The sequence below is a fragment of the Nuphar pumila genome, chromosome 12 (assembly GCF_984573655.1).
Source record: "Nuphar pumila chromosome 12, dmNupPumi1.hap1.1, whole genome shotgun sequence".
Lineage (NCBI taxonomy): Eukaryota > Viridiplantae > Streptophyta > Magnoliopsida > Nymphaeales > Nymphaeaceae > Nuphar > Nuphar pumila.
The window spans coordinates 22,856,267-22,871,826 of record NC_143260.1 but is presented as its reverse complement, the minus strand read 5'-3'; the positions used below and the strand labels follow the sequence as shown (position 1 = coordinate 22,871,826).

Below are 15,560 nucleotides of genomic sequence, written 5' to 3'. Positions count from 1 at the left end.
TCTAACGAGTGCTTTTATTGATGACTAGTATGCAAAAAAATATGCAAACAATAATAAATAACAAGTCTACACATCGGTGGGGTAAAAACACAAAACCACTCCCGAACTGAAAACGGATGTTGATGTTTACATGATGCCATGTTCAACAAGATAAAGCGTAAAAGTGTGAATGATAGGGGATGATGTTCGTGAACAAGTATTTTGGTGATGGTCTCTTTTGGTGATTTTCTCGGTGAAACGAGAAGAATTAGGTGGCTACACGAAGGCGGGGTTAAAAGACAAACGTAACCCTATGTGAGAAAACAATGATAGGGTATTCGTGATGTCATCTTCAGCAAGACGGAATGTGAAATTATGTGTTACAAGACACGATGTTCTGTTGACTGAATGTGAAATTGTGTGTGACAATACACAATGTTATGTTACTTATAATCGATGAAATTCTAGCAACAATACCCATTGGGGTATTCACCATACTTTAATTTTGATGGGATTGTTTCCAACGAGTACTTTTGTTGATGGCTAGTATGCGAAAAAACATGTGAAAAATGATAAATAGCAAGTCTACACATCGGTGGGGTAGAAACACAAAGCTACCCCCGAACTGAAAAAGGATGTTGATGTTTATTTGAGACCATATTCAACAAGATAAAACGTACAAGTGTGAATGGTAGGAGATTGTGTTGGATGGTTGTTGTTGGTGGTTGACCGGCCAAAATGAGAGAAATAAGGTGGTTACACGAAGGCAGAGTAGAAAGACAAACATACCCCTTTGTGAGAAAACAATGATAGGGTATTCATGATGTCATCTTCAACAAGACGGAATGTAAATTTGTGTGACAAGTCAGGATGCTCACATGACGGAATGTGAAATTGTGTATGACAAGACACAATGTTCAGTTAGTTATAATCAATGAAACTCTAACAACATAACCCATGTGGATTTTGAGTATACTTTAATTTGGTAGTGAGAATTGAGTGGGGCTTTCGACTCCAAAAGTACTTTTATAATAAGACAAAACTAACCGTGACTACACAGTGGAGGGGTGGGAAGACAAAACTACCTGTGAAATACATATGTATGTTGATGTATACTTGGTGTCGTATTGAACAAGATTGTGAGGAAGTGTGAATCACTCGATAGGATGTTCAATGACTATTTCTCTGGTCTTGTCTACAATAAGATCTTGACCATATGAAATAAAAAAAATAAGAGAGCTACACGATGGTGAGGTAGAAAGACTAGTCTATCCTTACGTGAGAAAACAACAACAAGACATTCCTAATTCTAATCTTCAACAAGATGGAATATGAAGCTCTGAGTGCCAAGATAGGATGTTCAATTAGTTATTATCCTTAACACTTTAACTATATAATGTTTGTGAGTTTTGACCAAACTTTAATTATTATTAGTGAAACCTTGAGGGTCTCTCATCTCAAACAAGGACCAAACGATTGTTGGTGTAAAATGACAAAACTACCCCTGAAGTATATTTCTATTTCGATGTATACATGGTGTTGTGGTCAATAAGAACAAGTTTAAGAATGTGGATGACATGATATAATGGTAAGCAACAATTTCGTGGTTGATGGATACTGTTAGAGATCGACCTCATGAAATGGGAGAAATTGAAAAGCTACACGTTGGCAGGGTAAGAAGACAAACCTATCCCGGTATGACAAGACAATAATAAGGCAACAATTATTGGGTGACGCCATGTTCAATAAGATAAAGTGTAAAAGTGTAAATGATAGGAGTTGATGTTCGAGAACAAGTATTTTGGTGATGGGTGTTGTTAGTGATTGACCAGGCAAAACGAAAGAAATAAGGTATCTACATGAAAGGTGGGGTAGAAAGACAAACATAGCATTGTGTCATAAAACAATGATAGGGCATTCAAGATGTCATTTTCAAGAAGACGGAATGTTAATTTGTGTGTGACAAAACAGAATATTTTGTTGACGGAATATGAAATTGGTCATGACAAGACAATGTCTGATAGTTATAATCATTGAAACTCTAACAACAAAAAGTTTAAAAATGTCCATGACACGATATGTTGTTAAGCAACACGTATGTTGATGATGAATATTGTTAGAGATTGATCAGATGAAATGAGAGAAAATAGAAAAGTACACGGCGGGAGGGTAAAAAGACAAACCTATCCCTGTATGACAAAACAATAAGGCATTCATAATCACATGTACAACAAGATGAAATCTGAAAGTGTCATTGACAAGGTACGATGTTCAGTAACTATAACTTGAAATTCTAACAATATAACGCATGTTTGTATTCTCCATACTTTAATTTTGTTGTGATTGTTTTCAACAAGTACTTTTATTGATGGCTAATATGTGAAAAAACATGCGAAAAGTAATAAATAACAAGCCTACACATCGGTGGGGTAGAAACACATTACCAGCCCCGAACTGAAAAAGGATGTTGATGTTTACATGATGTCATTTTCAACAATATAAAGCGTAAAAGTGTGAATGTTAGGTGATGATGTTCGTGAACAAGTATTTTGGTGATGGTCCCTTTTGGTGATTGACCAGGTGAAATGAGAAGAATATGGTGGTTGCACGAAGGCGGGGTAGACAAACAAACATACCCCTTTGTGAGAAAACAATGATCGGGTATTCATGATGTGATCTTGAACAAGACGTAATGTGAAATTGTATGTGACAAGATACGATGTTCTGTCGTGTTTTTTTTTGTTTGTTTGTATTGGGCAAGTCGGCCTCCACAAGCAGCTTCATTCACTCAGAGATATAGAAGTAGTGGTTTCCCTATATTAGGTGGCTTAAGCACATGAGAGTTTAGGAGATAATCTTTTAGGTTTTCAAAATATTATTGGCAATCTTTATCCCAAATGAATTATGCTCTTTTCCGCAAAAGCCGGTTTAATGGCTCACATCGGGTAGCTAAGTTTGATATGAATCTTCTAATGGCTTAAATCTTTATTTGTAGGTTTCTCAATTGCTTGGTTATTGAAGGCTGACATCTCGACAATGGCTCTGATTTTGGTAGGATCAATCTTTATTCCTTTCTTGCTAAACATGAACCCTAAAAGTTTTCCTAATTCTAATATGAGGACACATTTTTGGGGTTCATCCTGAGTTTGTATTCACAAAGATGGTTGAAAACCCAAGTGATGGAATCTAGATGACTGTCTTTTGGTTTTTGACTTGACTAAAATGTCATCTACATGGACTTCAATGCATTCATGTATTTAATCATGAAAAATAACCATCATGACTCTTTGATATGTTGCCCTGACATTTTTAAGACCAAAAGGCATCACAGTGTAGCAAAAAGTTTTCAACGCATGGTAAAAGAAGTTTTTGGTTGGTCAAAAATGGCTAATTTTCTTTGGTTATACCTTGAGTATCCATCTATGAAAGAAAACATTTCATGTTCAATTGTGATGTCAACTAAAAGGTCTATGTTTGGCAAAGGGAAGTTATCTTTAAGAGTGTCTTTATTCAAGTCTCTAAAATTGATGCCAACTCTAATTTTGTCATTGGGTTTCAAAACTACAATGATGTTAGCAAGCCATTCAGGGTAGTCTATAGGGCAGATAAAACCTACTTTCAAACGGTCATCCAGACTCTGTTTAACCATAAACTCTATCATTTGGTCAATCTTTCTGAGTTTTTGTTTAACTAGTTTGATATCAGGGTGCAATATAAGGCGATATTCGACTAGTGATATGTCTTGAAATGACCATGTGAATATGTGGTCATTGTTTTAGTAGTTCTACCGGTTTTCTTCAAGATGGAGGTGTGTTTATTTTGACTTGAATGGTTGGCTGATTGACTGGCCTGCATACATTCTTAACCTTTTGAATTAAATTGCTTCCTATTATTGGGTTTAAACCTCTGATTATTCACCTTCTCACCAAAAACACAACATTCTGATTCATGCCACTTTCAATGGATTGCAGTGAGCACATAGTTTCACGTCCCTGCAATAAACCGATTAATTCATTGTATGTCAGAATGAGCGGCTTCAACATTGTGGTTACAAACACATCATGTTCAGCTCACAAACCATTAAGCAACCGAAAGACCTTATTTTGGTTGTCCACAAGTTCGAGTTCATCACAGATTGTTTTGAACTTGCTGATATACTCCATGACAGATATATCACATTTTTTCCGTAGCTGCAGTTTCTGCATCAGCAGGGACTCTTGCTCCTTGGATTCGTTAGCAAAAGAGGTGATCAAGGTATTGTAGACCTCAGTAGAGGTCTAGAGACCGGCAACAAGTCTGAGCACTTGCTCTAAGAGAGTGGTTGTGATCCAACCATGCAGGAGTCGATCAAATCTTCTCCATGCAACGAACTCTAGATTAGGTAGTTCTGATCCATATTAATTTTGAATGGTAGCAACGGGCATTGGAAACTCGCTGTTGACTAATCCTATCATATCTTGGTTCTCAATGTGTCCAAGAAGTTGGGCCCTCCATAACAAAAAATCCATGCGACTGAATTTTAGAGTAACAAAATTAGCCACATTTGGGTAGGGGATACTTGGATGAACCATTAGTGTTGGAACAACATTGTTGTTAAGAGGGAGAAGCCATGAATATGATTAGAGATACACTACCAAGAGAGTTGCTCTGATAGCATAACACACACAAGGAAAGGTAAAGAGCACGATAATTACATGGTTCACTGAGATTCAATCGGGAGCTTTTCATTGTATAAATAATAGTTACAGTAGAGTAAGTTTTGGAAATTTACATCAAGAAGTTACCAAAGATAATCTCCTAAACAAAAGGCATATAGATGGAAATTATCTCTTAATTGAGATTTGATTTATCTTCTATATGGCACCATAATCAGCTCATCTTATCGTATTCATATTTCTCTTATTTGAATTATTTGAATTGTTTTGCTTGGTGCCATCCTTGATTGGATCTAGGCCAGTTAGCGGGATCGGATTCTCACTATCAAGCCTCGCTACCGAGTCAAGTTTGTTGATATACAGATCACTTCTGCAAGTACTACTTTAGGTACAAAACTTTCTTTTTATTGTTCAAACCTGATCAGGTCAGTTCATTGTTGCGGGAGTGCAATACTCATAATCTAATATGATTATGTCGGAATTCTCTAGTCAGGTCAGATCTTTGATCATGTTAGTCCATCAGCAAAATCTATTTCCATTTCCAATAATAACAAACTATGGATATCATGCCTCAACAATATTTCACAAGCCCCCCATCCGGTTGATTCTAGATTCCCTGCGCTCAGCCACCTTTTTTATCCTTTCTTCACTACTAGTTGTAATCCTTGTCTATTTGTTTGTCTACTTTTGCTTGTCCCACAGGAGGGTGATTGTATAGTCCGGGGGTATAGACCTCCAAACTGGGTTGATTCTCTTTTATTTCATGAGGAGGCCTTAATCCTTCAGTTCTGTAATGGAAAAAAAGTACGCCGTCAGATGCTGTCATTTTGGCTCAAAATTCTATGTTCTTGAAATCCTGCTTGTTGGCCAAAAAACCCATCTATTTTGCCTAAGTTTTGGAAAATGATTTTTTGAGGAAAATTTCACTTTTTGAAATTTGTTTATTCCCTTTTGAAAAATCCAAAGGGTTTAAAACGTGTAGAATTGGCTTTGGCTTTGGACTTGTATTTGGTTTTGGAATTGGCCGGGTTCAGCTCGACTTACTTTGGTTCGGTCTTGATTTGGTTTGACTTTGACCATTGACTATCTTTTTATCACTTTGATCCGTTTTAGTCTCATTAAATAAAATCTTTATAGTTTTCTTAAAAGAGTTTTAGTACCAAAACGTATTTTTGAAAAGTCTTACCAGCATGACCTTCCCACGAACATCTCTTTATATGAAGGAAGGCTTGACAGACTTTTTTGTGAAAAGAGGAAGGTGGTGTGAAAAATTATAGCCAACTTGGGACAGCATGACACTTTCTTACTATCATGCTTAGATATTTCTTACTATCATGACAGCATCTAGGTATGGTAGAAATTCCAAGAGCACATCCTAGGGGTCCATTTAGCTGATATGACCGGTCAATTATCACATACAAGGTTGACAGCATGTTGGTTGATAGTGGCAAGGCAAGAGTGGCATCAGGGTGTCACTAGGTTGATGGTTCATTTTACCTAAAGCAAGTGCCTGGTGGGGTTGGGATGTTTTTTTTTTCCTTCCACTAGGTTGATGGTTCAATTTTTCAAGGTGGGTTTGGGGTATTACTTTCTTGTCTGTCACTAAGTTTATGATTCATTTTAGTGTATATATATAAAGAGAGAATGTGGTACAAGCTAACCACCAGCTAACCAGGCCTTTGAAGGTTTTTTCCATGTTTTCCTTAAATCCAACCATATAGATGTGTTATACACACTTGCTTTTATAAGAATCAACTCTTGCATCATCCAATTTTGATATGCAGGTACATTTTTAAAAGGTCAGTTTAATATTTTCATAAATATTTAAGGCATAAAAAATCATATTTTTTTTCTAAAAAACATGATCCAACATGAAATTTAACAATAAATTGACCATGTCAAACACATCTGTACGGTTAAATTTAACAAAAACATGAAAAAATCCTTAAAAAACCTGGTTAGCTAGAAAAATCGCTAGCAGCTACCACCTCTCTCTCTCTCTCTCTCTCTCTCTATATATATATATATATATATATAGAGAGAGAGAGAGAGAGAGTAATGGATCCGTGCTAAACCATATTGGTGCTAAGTCGGACCTAAAACGCGCTGACCATCCATTGTACACGTTGATGGATGGTCAGCGTGCAAAAAATGAAAAACGTCAGTAAAGGTCAAAAACATGATTTTTGCATGCTGGACGTCCATCAATGTGTACGATGTATGGTCAATGTGCTTTAGCTCCGATTTAGCACCAAATGGGTTTAACACAGACCCATCTCTCTCTCTCTCTCTCTCTCTCTCTCTCTCTCTCTCTCTCTCTATATATATATATATATATATATATATATATATATATATATATATATATATATATATATATATATATATATATATATATAGCACTCTGAGTCACTATAAAAAACAAATCAGTTAGGAGATAAGCTTAGAAACGAGACGAGCTGCTCAAGGATTGTCTTGTGTTGGGCTCCTAAAGAGCTCATTCAAACTCATGAAATAAGCTCCGCTGAAGTAATTGGCTTGCAAGGAATAAGTCTAGAGTTCAAATCCTATTGCTTACAACTTTGAAACAATGTGTTTATTTTTGTAAATGAGCTGGTTTGAGCTTGGCTCAATAACTTTAGGATCCAATTTCTGTTACTTTCAATTTTAAAACGTGTTTTTTTTTTGTTAAGGAGCCAACTCGAGCTTGGACCATTTAATTTGACCGGGCTATGAGCTCAAGCTTGGCTCAGCTCGCTACAGAAATGTGCTTGAGCTAGCTTGAATGCCATTTGTATGGTTTGTTCGACTCATTTACCAGCCCTATTGAACCAACAAATGCATGGAAGGTGCAAATTATATCTGCAATTCAAGGTGCAAAATTATATTATGTTTATGATTTATTTTACCAAACTCCCTCTCTCTCATCCAACATCCTTAGTCACTATTGAAAAACCACTAGTTAGGAGTTAGACTGCAACCCCCGCTCTACAACGAGGGAGGAGACAATCTGTTCTTAAAGAGGCCTCATGAGGGACAATGGGAAGAATGAAGTGATACAAAATCACAGACTTAATGGGATGTTAATTGCATATATACGCTTAAGAAAGAACTGATGCTATTGTTAATTTGTTATTCCAATATCCATACCTTTCCCTCTTGGAAGTGGGGAACATCAAGATTCCTTGAAACATAGCGCAAACTTATGCATAATCATTGCCCCTTCCTTTTCTTACCCACTGCATAACTGAGTTGCAATTTTGAACCAACAAAGATATGCATGGATGGTGCACACTTGTGTCGCACTATTGAAGCAACAATGGAACGGATGGTGCAAAATTTGTTTGCATTTCAAGGGGGCCCACATGATGTGGCTTTTGATTCTTTTGATAATCAAGTCTTGAGGCATCGATTTACATTGTTTGTTTGGTGAAAGAACGTATTTTAGTTTCTAGGATTGTGTTGTGTGTGTAGGTTTTGAAGGACTTCAAAAATTAACATATATTCCTCAATGCACCTAAATTTAAAACATAATTTTACATGGGAAACTGATTTGTTTTTTATAGTGACTCAGAGTGCTATATATATATATATATATATATATATATATATATAGAGAGAGAGAGAGAGAGAGAGAGAGAGCAGCTGCCTAATCTGATATGTGCCTATCGCCAACTTACTGAGCAAATGAAGGGCTTTTTTTTAATGTTTTTCTCAAATCTGACCATACATATATGTTCTACATGCTTGATTCTATAAGAATAATCTCTTCAATCGTCTAATTTTGACATCTGGTTAGGTTTTTATAAAGTTTGAAAACTGATGATCTACAATATTCATAAATATTCAAGCTAAAAGATCATATTTTTCATTAAAAAAACATGATCTGGATAGTACCATATATATGTATGTGCGCGCTTGCGCTCTAAGAGACACGTTAAGCATGCATGATTGAGTTGTATTATTGAACCAACAGATTAAAGGCATGAATTGAGTTGTATTATTGAACCAACAGATTAAAGGCATGAACGGTGGAAAACTGGTCTACAATTCAGGGGGGCCCTCATGACTTGTGTTTGCTAGTGCTAAACAGACCATAGGAATCTTCAACCAGCATTTCCTTTATTACACTGGTTGACATGACCCAAAGTGAAGTGAAGTCTTTATCGGTGCATTGCATCGCAGCAAACAAAACATCCTTAATATTATAATAGCGTTGGGCATCTAGGCTGGAAATGTTCCACATTGCATGCTGAAAGAAAGGACAAAAGGAGGAAGTGGGAAGCTCTTGTATTTAAGTAATGGTGTTCAGGGTTTCCTTGCATCCTCTTCTAGCGATCCACTCTTTGTTTCCTTAATTTCTAGTTTGGTGGTCTGTGTTGAGTATATGGCAACCATAGGGGGAAGTTTGGTGCCACTAGCAGATGCGTGGCAATGGTTGGTGATGGCACCTACTTACTCCTTTCTCTTCACTGGACTGGCGCTCGTTATATTCACTCTTTTTACTTACTACTATGCTCCTTCATGGAGAGTAAGGCATGTTCCTGGTCCTCCTGCAACCCCAATCCTTGGGCACCTGCCCTTACTTTCTAAGCATGGCCTTGGTCTGTTCAGTCTCCTTAAAAAGAAGTATGGACCTATATACAGGTATATATATGCATGTTCGGATTTTTCTTAGTATTTTTTTTTCCTTTGGATGTTAGCATGTGTTTTAGACTTTTGAAGAGGAGCAAGCCAATGCTCAAACCCTATAATGTAAAAATGATCACATGTGACCTGCCACAAGCTCAAAGCGACCATTGGTGAGATATGCATTAGCATTTTAACAACCAAAATGCACCAATGTTACCACTATATGTAAACACACATTTTGGACAAAATGTGTTGTCTCTATTCTATCAAAATAGATAATGATTAATAGCTTAATAACGAGTTTTGTCATATGTACTTAACTGACCCCAATTCACTTTACCTTCACTCATGATTATAGTTTGGGTTGGGCAATTTTGCAGATTCTTTAGGTCTTGGAATTGAGCTTGTGTGGTGATTTGAGCCAAAAAAGGGATGATGATGATGATTATGTTGATAAACATTGTTACACATGCTCATCTAACAATGAAAACACTTATTTTTTTGTCGAAAGGCAAAGAAAACTTTTATTTTGTAATGCTAATTTGTAGTATCAGTTTTTATGTTGCGTGCTTGTTTATGCTTTGATCATAAAGACCACCATCTTTATCTTTCTTCTTTAAAAAATGAGAAAAATAAGATAATCGATATCCATTAACTACTCTAAATGGTTACATGTGAGACAAAGTTTATCTCTTGGTTGTATTGCACCAATTTTGTATGACTTTCATGCATTTCCAATAATAGGCGGGCGGGCGTGCACCCCACTCTGGTTGCCCAAGTGGCAGCAGGCCTCACCAGAAGGTGCTGACCAGGTTTGTCTCTCACTAGGTGTGCGGGTGTCTTTAACTGGTGGGCTTCATAAGAGCTTGGATGTCGGTGACCCCACTTGTGGTTTATATCACAGGGAGGTGGGCTCATTAAGTGACCCGAGTCTCAGCTAGGGATCCTCGACAAGTTTTTTTTTTTTTTTTACTTAAAGTTGGGACATCAATGGCATCATGTGAATGACGTCAACAACTTGGACTCCAACAATTCTAAGTGAAAATATTATGGTTTGTAAATATGGTCATTTTTCTTACACTAAAGCCAAAGCAAAAGGCTGGGCTTTGTGGTATAAATGTTTGATCTCGTCCTTCCTCTTGCATCATCTGTTACCATGCAGAAAACCATTTCACTTGAAGTCTTTTTTTTTCTTTTCCTGTTTCACCTTTTATTTTTTTTTGTACTGGTAAGCTAGAAAAATGGTAAAAAATGCTAGTAGGAAAGAAAAAATGTCAACTTTTCCAATCATTCCAAGTAGAAAGTTTGATTTTTTCTAAAAAAGTTTGATTTTTTATAGGAAAAATTCCTCCACCCGGGGAGTAGAAGAATTTTTCCTATCAGTTTTTTGTTGCATGAGGGCAATTGCTCCTCCATCTTTATCTTCCTCCTATTCACCACCATTTTCATATCTCTCTCTCTCTCTCTCTCTCAGGCACGGTCGACCACCCCTCTTCCTCTATTTGGTGGAACCACCTCTCTCTAAGAGCTGCCCACCACCATTTTCAGATCTCTCTCTCTCTCTCTCTCTCTCTCTCTCTCTCTCTCTCTCTCTCTCTCTCTCTCTGTGAGAGGGGGCTTGTGGACTCTCTTTCTCTTTCTCTCAACTTTTCATAAGCTCAGCACTGTGTTTTTCTCCTGCAGCAAAAACTTTTCATTTAGAAAAGTTATCAAGCAAAATTTTCTTTTTCTGAGTCCTTCCAAACGTGCCCATAAGGTTTCACATTAACCGGTGCCCAGAGTGTAAAACTCTATGGATACTCTCCCTCTACTCACTCGGGATAGTTTTCCATTTGACTTTGGCGTTGCAGCCAAAGATTGCACCTAAGGTATCGAACTATCAACCTCCAAGCGTTCAGCCAACCCACCTATCAGGTGTGAGGAACCCTAGTGGCCTTTTGGTGCATAGAGTGGCTCGTGATGATGTCAGGGCATGCACTGCATCTCTGTTGATAATGACTTTTGAATCTTTACTAGAGCATCCACTTGCAGCATATTATGCTAGCTAGGTGCATATCATTTCAAAGGTGACATCAATGAGAAAGCAGGTTACATAGCCTCCATACTAAACAAAAGCAAGTGGAAAGTGGCAGACACAGTGAGTCAAAGCCAAGTTGTATTCAGATACATCGTGTCAAGCATTTGGGCTAATATCTGAAATTATGCATATGGTGCAACTAATGGTGTTTCTATTGTTGATTTGTTGACTAGTCTAAACTGCTCAAACATTGAAATAGGGAATTCTATTGACTAGATACGAATAAGTTGTCACCTGAAACATGAAACAACACAGTTCAAGAACTTGGTCATGATTCACCTAATGCCTTACAAGCTCCGATGAACTTCAACATCTTTTTATCTATGGGAAAATATTTGCTACTAACGAAGGTAAGAAACTAATGAGCTAGAAATCATAGGTGCAAGTTGTATCGACTCAATCTAATTAACCACATAGATTGTACCGTTATAATGACGGTTCTAGCAGCCCAAAGTTTTCAAAGTGCCAGAAATATCTTGATATCTTGGTATACTTTATGCAGATTTCATTTGGGAAGGCAGCCACTGATAATTGTGGCGAGTGCAGAATTGTGCAGAGAAGTTGGCATAAAGAAGTTCAAATCCATGCCGAACCGAAGCATTCCTTCTTGCCTTTCGACGTCTCATCTGCATATGAAGAGTCTCTTCTGTACCAGGTATGCGCGTAACACATTTACCTTAACATGCATTATATATATCCTATACCTTAATTTGTAGATGAAGTGGATTTAATAATTTTATTTTTTTTGAAGATGGAGGCTTTTGATTGCGTAACTTTCATCAATTTTACATTATTTACCTTCATTAATTTTGCATTCTATACCTTAATATTTGTAAATTAATACAATTAAATTATATGCATATATGGTCACCTCGTAGTTAGGTAAAATCGCCAACTTAAAATGCTTAAAAGATCATGCCGCTTGTGGCTCAGCTCATGTTTGGCTCCTAAAGAGCTTGTGGAATGGGGTCAGCAAGCCAAACACAAACAACGAATGCTCGGCTCAGCTCAACTCGTTGAGGCTCGTCAACTAGCAATTAATATATTTTTGTATCAAAGAGTGTAGATGGTTGAAATGTTTGGCTTACAAGCAATATGTTTTATAGTTCAAATGGTTTTGCTCACAGCTTTGAAATAATGTATTTACTTTGTAATCGGCCAGTTTTAGCCGGCTCAGGTTTAGAGTCCAATTGGTATTATTTTCAATTTTAAAAAAGTGCATGTTCTTCGTTAATGAGCCAACTCAAACTCAGCTTTACTAAATTCAGGCCTGCCATGAGCTCAAGTTCGGGTTGGCTCACCACAAGAATGAGTGGAGCTTGAACACCCTGTTCTTAATTTTATGGTTGATTTCAGGAATACAAGATGGTCTACAATGAGAAGCACGATAACTGCCATCTACCAACCTTCCCATCTAGCAAGCTTAGTACCTGCAATGAACCATATCATACAAAATGCAGCACTCAGCTTCACCAACAAAGAAGACAATGACATAGATTTCTCTGACTTCTCCCTCAAACTAGCAAACGATGTCATTGGAAAGGCTGCATTTGGAGTCGATTTTGGGCTCACAAGCAACAGTGCCAATGTTGACCAAGAAATATCAGAGTTCATCAACAACCACATCTACGCTACCACATCACTCAAGATGAACTTCAATGCAACTTCTTCAGCCCTCCTAGGACTTTTCCTTCCAATTCTGCAATATCCGGTTAAGCGGATCCTCGAGTGGATACCAGGAACAGCCGACTGGCGATATAGATTGACCTATAGTATCCTTAGCCAGCGTTTGGATGACATCGTAAAGAAGAGATCAATGAGCCAGAATTTGGGACACAAGGACTTCTTGTCAGTGCTACTGAGTGATAGGAAGTTTGAGAATGACTCAAAGGTGTTTACACAAGACTACATCAGTGCTCTTGCTTATGAGCACCTCCTAGCTGGGACAGCTACAACTGCTTTCACTTTGTCCACTGCAGTTTATTTAGTGGGGGCCCACCGTGAAGTAGAGAAGAAGCTGTTGGCTGAGATCGACGCTTTTGGCACCCATGATCAGGAGCCAACTGCTGAGGATCTTCACAAGTTTCCTTACCTTGATCAGGTGAGAAGTCCATATTTATAGCCTTTTTCATTTTTTTGTCTCCAGCATAACTGCCATGTATAACTAGGGAAGAAAGCAAGTTATCACTGTAAGATAATTCACTTTGTTACACTTCAAATTATATCCATTCACATTTAAGTTGATTAGTCACTTGGAAGATAATTGACTTTACTTCCTCCCCCGTTTTTTTTTTCTTTCCCTGGAATTTTTACGTGTATGCGGAAAATGCACACCACCATATTCACCCTTGATGCGTAAAGACAACCATGTGAGCTAATCGTCCTTGTGTTGCAGGTTGTAAAAGAGTCCATGCGGTTTTACATTGTCTCCCCACTTGTTGCCAGAGAGACATTGGAAGAGGTGGAGATTGGGGGATATAGACTACCCAAGGTATGAACTATGAAGTTGTAATATTTCAAACTCAAATATGGATAATATTTGTGCAAACAGTATCAGCCAAAATATGACAATAGTTGATCATTGTAACACAAAGTTTGAGCATTCACCATGCACCCCAAATTGGGGCACATTTTTCCCTTCGTGTTTGATTTCTTCACGATGCTAAGACAATCCTACTTAATAGGTCCTTTGTCATTCCTTCAATAAAACTACAGTAAAAAACTGAACCATGATTTAAAGGTGTAACACCAATTCATCATTTTGAGAACATTAGTTCCTGAAAAATGGAAGCATGTGAAGTATAATATTTTGTGATTAAAACAAGATAATCCTGAAAAATGGAAACATGTGAAGCATAATATTTGTGATTTTTCTAACCATTGCTTAAAGCAAGAGAAAAGAACCAGCTCCTCTTACTGTGAAGTTGCTAAAGATTACTCCCATAATTGCAGGGAACATGGGTTTGGATGGCAATACATGTGCCAACTCAAGATCCACAAAACTTCCCAGAACCACAAAAGTTCAAGCCAGAGCGATTTGATCCCGAGTGCGAGGAGGAGAGGAAACGGCATCCCTATGCATTCATTCCTTTCGGGCTCGGGCCACGGATGTGCGTCGGTTCCAAATTCACCATACAGGAAATCAAGCTTGCATTGATACACCTCTACCAAAGGTTTGTTTTCAGACACTCTCCCAACATGCAAAGCCCTCCAGAATTTGACTTTGGCCTCGTTATGAACTACAAGTATGGGGTTAAGCTCCGAGTCATAAAACGCTTCCCTACTTCCTAGAGTTTGAGAAACTAGACGCAGTGCTACCAGTTCCTCCATAAAATCTCAGACGGTAGTCTCTTTCAATATGTAAATAAACAAATCAGATTAGTACTTGTACGACTTGTGGTTCCATGAATAACAAGAATAAGTACCTCTCTCTCTCTCTCTCTTTGGAATTTCGTTGTCCAACAATCAATTAGAAACCAAATTCCAGAATAATGTAGTAGTACTCAATGAATTCAGTATCAGCAACTTATGTTTGACCGAAGAATTTTATTATTCAAAATTCCATCGGAAAAATTTTCTTGGAAGAAATGGCCAGCTTGTTGCGCTTTCTATTTGAGGAGATATCAGAGAATTTAAAACATACGAGCAGAAAAGGATTTGAAAAAGAGAAAAGGTAAACGATTGAGGTGGGGCTGGTTTAGTGGGCTTGGTTCATAACCTTTCAGCCTTGACTATAAGCACAGTAGCAACCCTATGAAACAGTGATAATGGCACAAAAGGACATAGTATGAGGTGACGATGGAATATGGAGAAATTTATAATCTGGAATAATATAGATATGAGAAAATATGACTAAAAAAGAGAACATTATGTTTCTCTCTCAAAAATAAAAAACGAGAGCATTATGCAAACCAGACGAGGCTTGACAGTGGCCATGATGGGTTTCTATCTGTCACAGGGACTCGGCAAAAGGGCTCTCACACCCGTGTCGACTCGATGCGATGTGGGTGCAGCAAACACGAGAGAAAAAAAAATGCAAAATGCCCCCCCATCAAAACCCTCGACTCTCTCTCCCCAAACCCTTGTCTTCCCCCTTCGCTCTTTTACTCTCTTTCGTCTTTCCTCTCTCTCATCTTATCCTCTCTCGATTTCCCTCTCTCTCATCTTATCCTCTCTCGATTTCCCTCTCTTGGTTCTTCTCTTCCTCCTTTCTTTGG

At 37.7% G+C, this 15,560-nt stretch overlaps 1 protein-coding gene and 1 long non-coding RNA gene across 11 annotated transcripts in view; both read left to right on the top strand.

Moving 5' to 3' along the window:
- LOC149820301 (uncharacterized) overlaps positions 1 to 15,560 on the top strand; it is a 58,801-nt gene that overhangs the window by 36,536 nt on the left and 6,705 nt on the right. For 5 of the 10 annotated variants that reach the window (XR_016426808.1, XR_016426809.1, XR_016426804.1 and 2 more), the window contains one exon: positions 2,975 to 3,202. The exons of 1 other annotated variant lie outside the window; for it this stretch is intronic. This is a non-coding gene — a long non-coding RNA (uncharacterized LOC149820301). Of the gene's footprint in view, positions 1 to 2,974; positions 3,203 to 9,646; positions 9,669 to 15,560 lie in introns of those variants that run through there. 4 more of the 10 variants (XR_016426813.1, XR_016426810.1, XR_016426807.1 and 1 more) reach the window with 2 other exon arrangements.
- On the top strand, positions 11,775 to 14,769 carry LOC149820302 (cytochrome P450 711A1-like). The gene is made up of 4 exons (XM_089983422.1): positions 11,775 to 11,998; positions 12,700 to 13,444; positions 13,739 to 13,834; positions 14,296 to 14,769. The coding sequence occupies exons 1-4, from the start codon at positions 11,775 to 11,777 to the stop codon at positions 14,632 to 14,634; spliced, it is 1,404 nt and encodes a 467-aa protein (XP_089839548.1). The 3' UTR covers positions 14,635 to 14,769.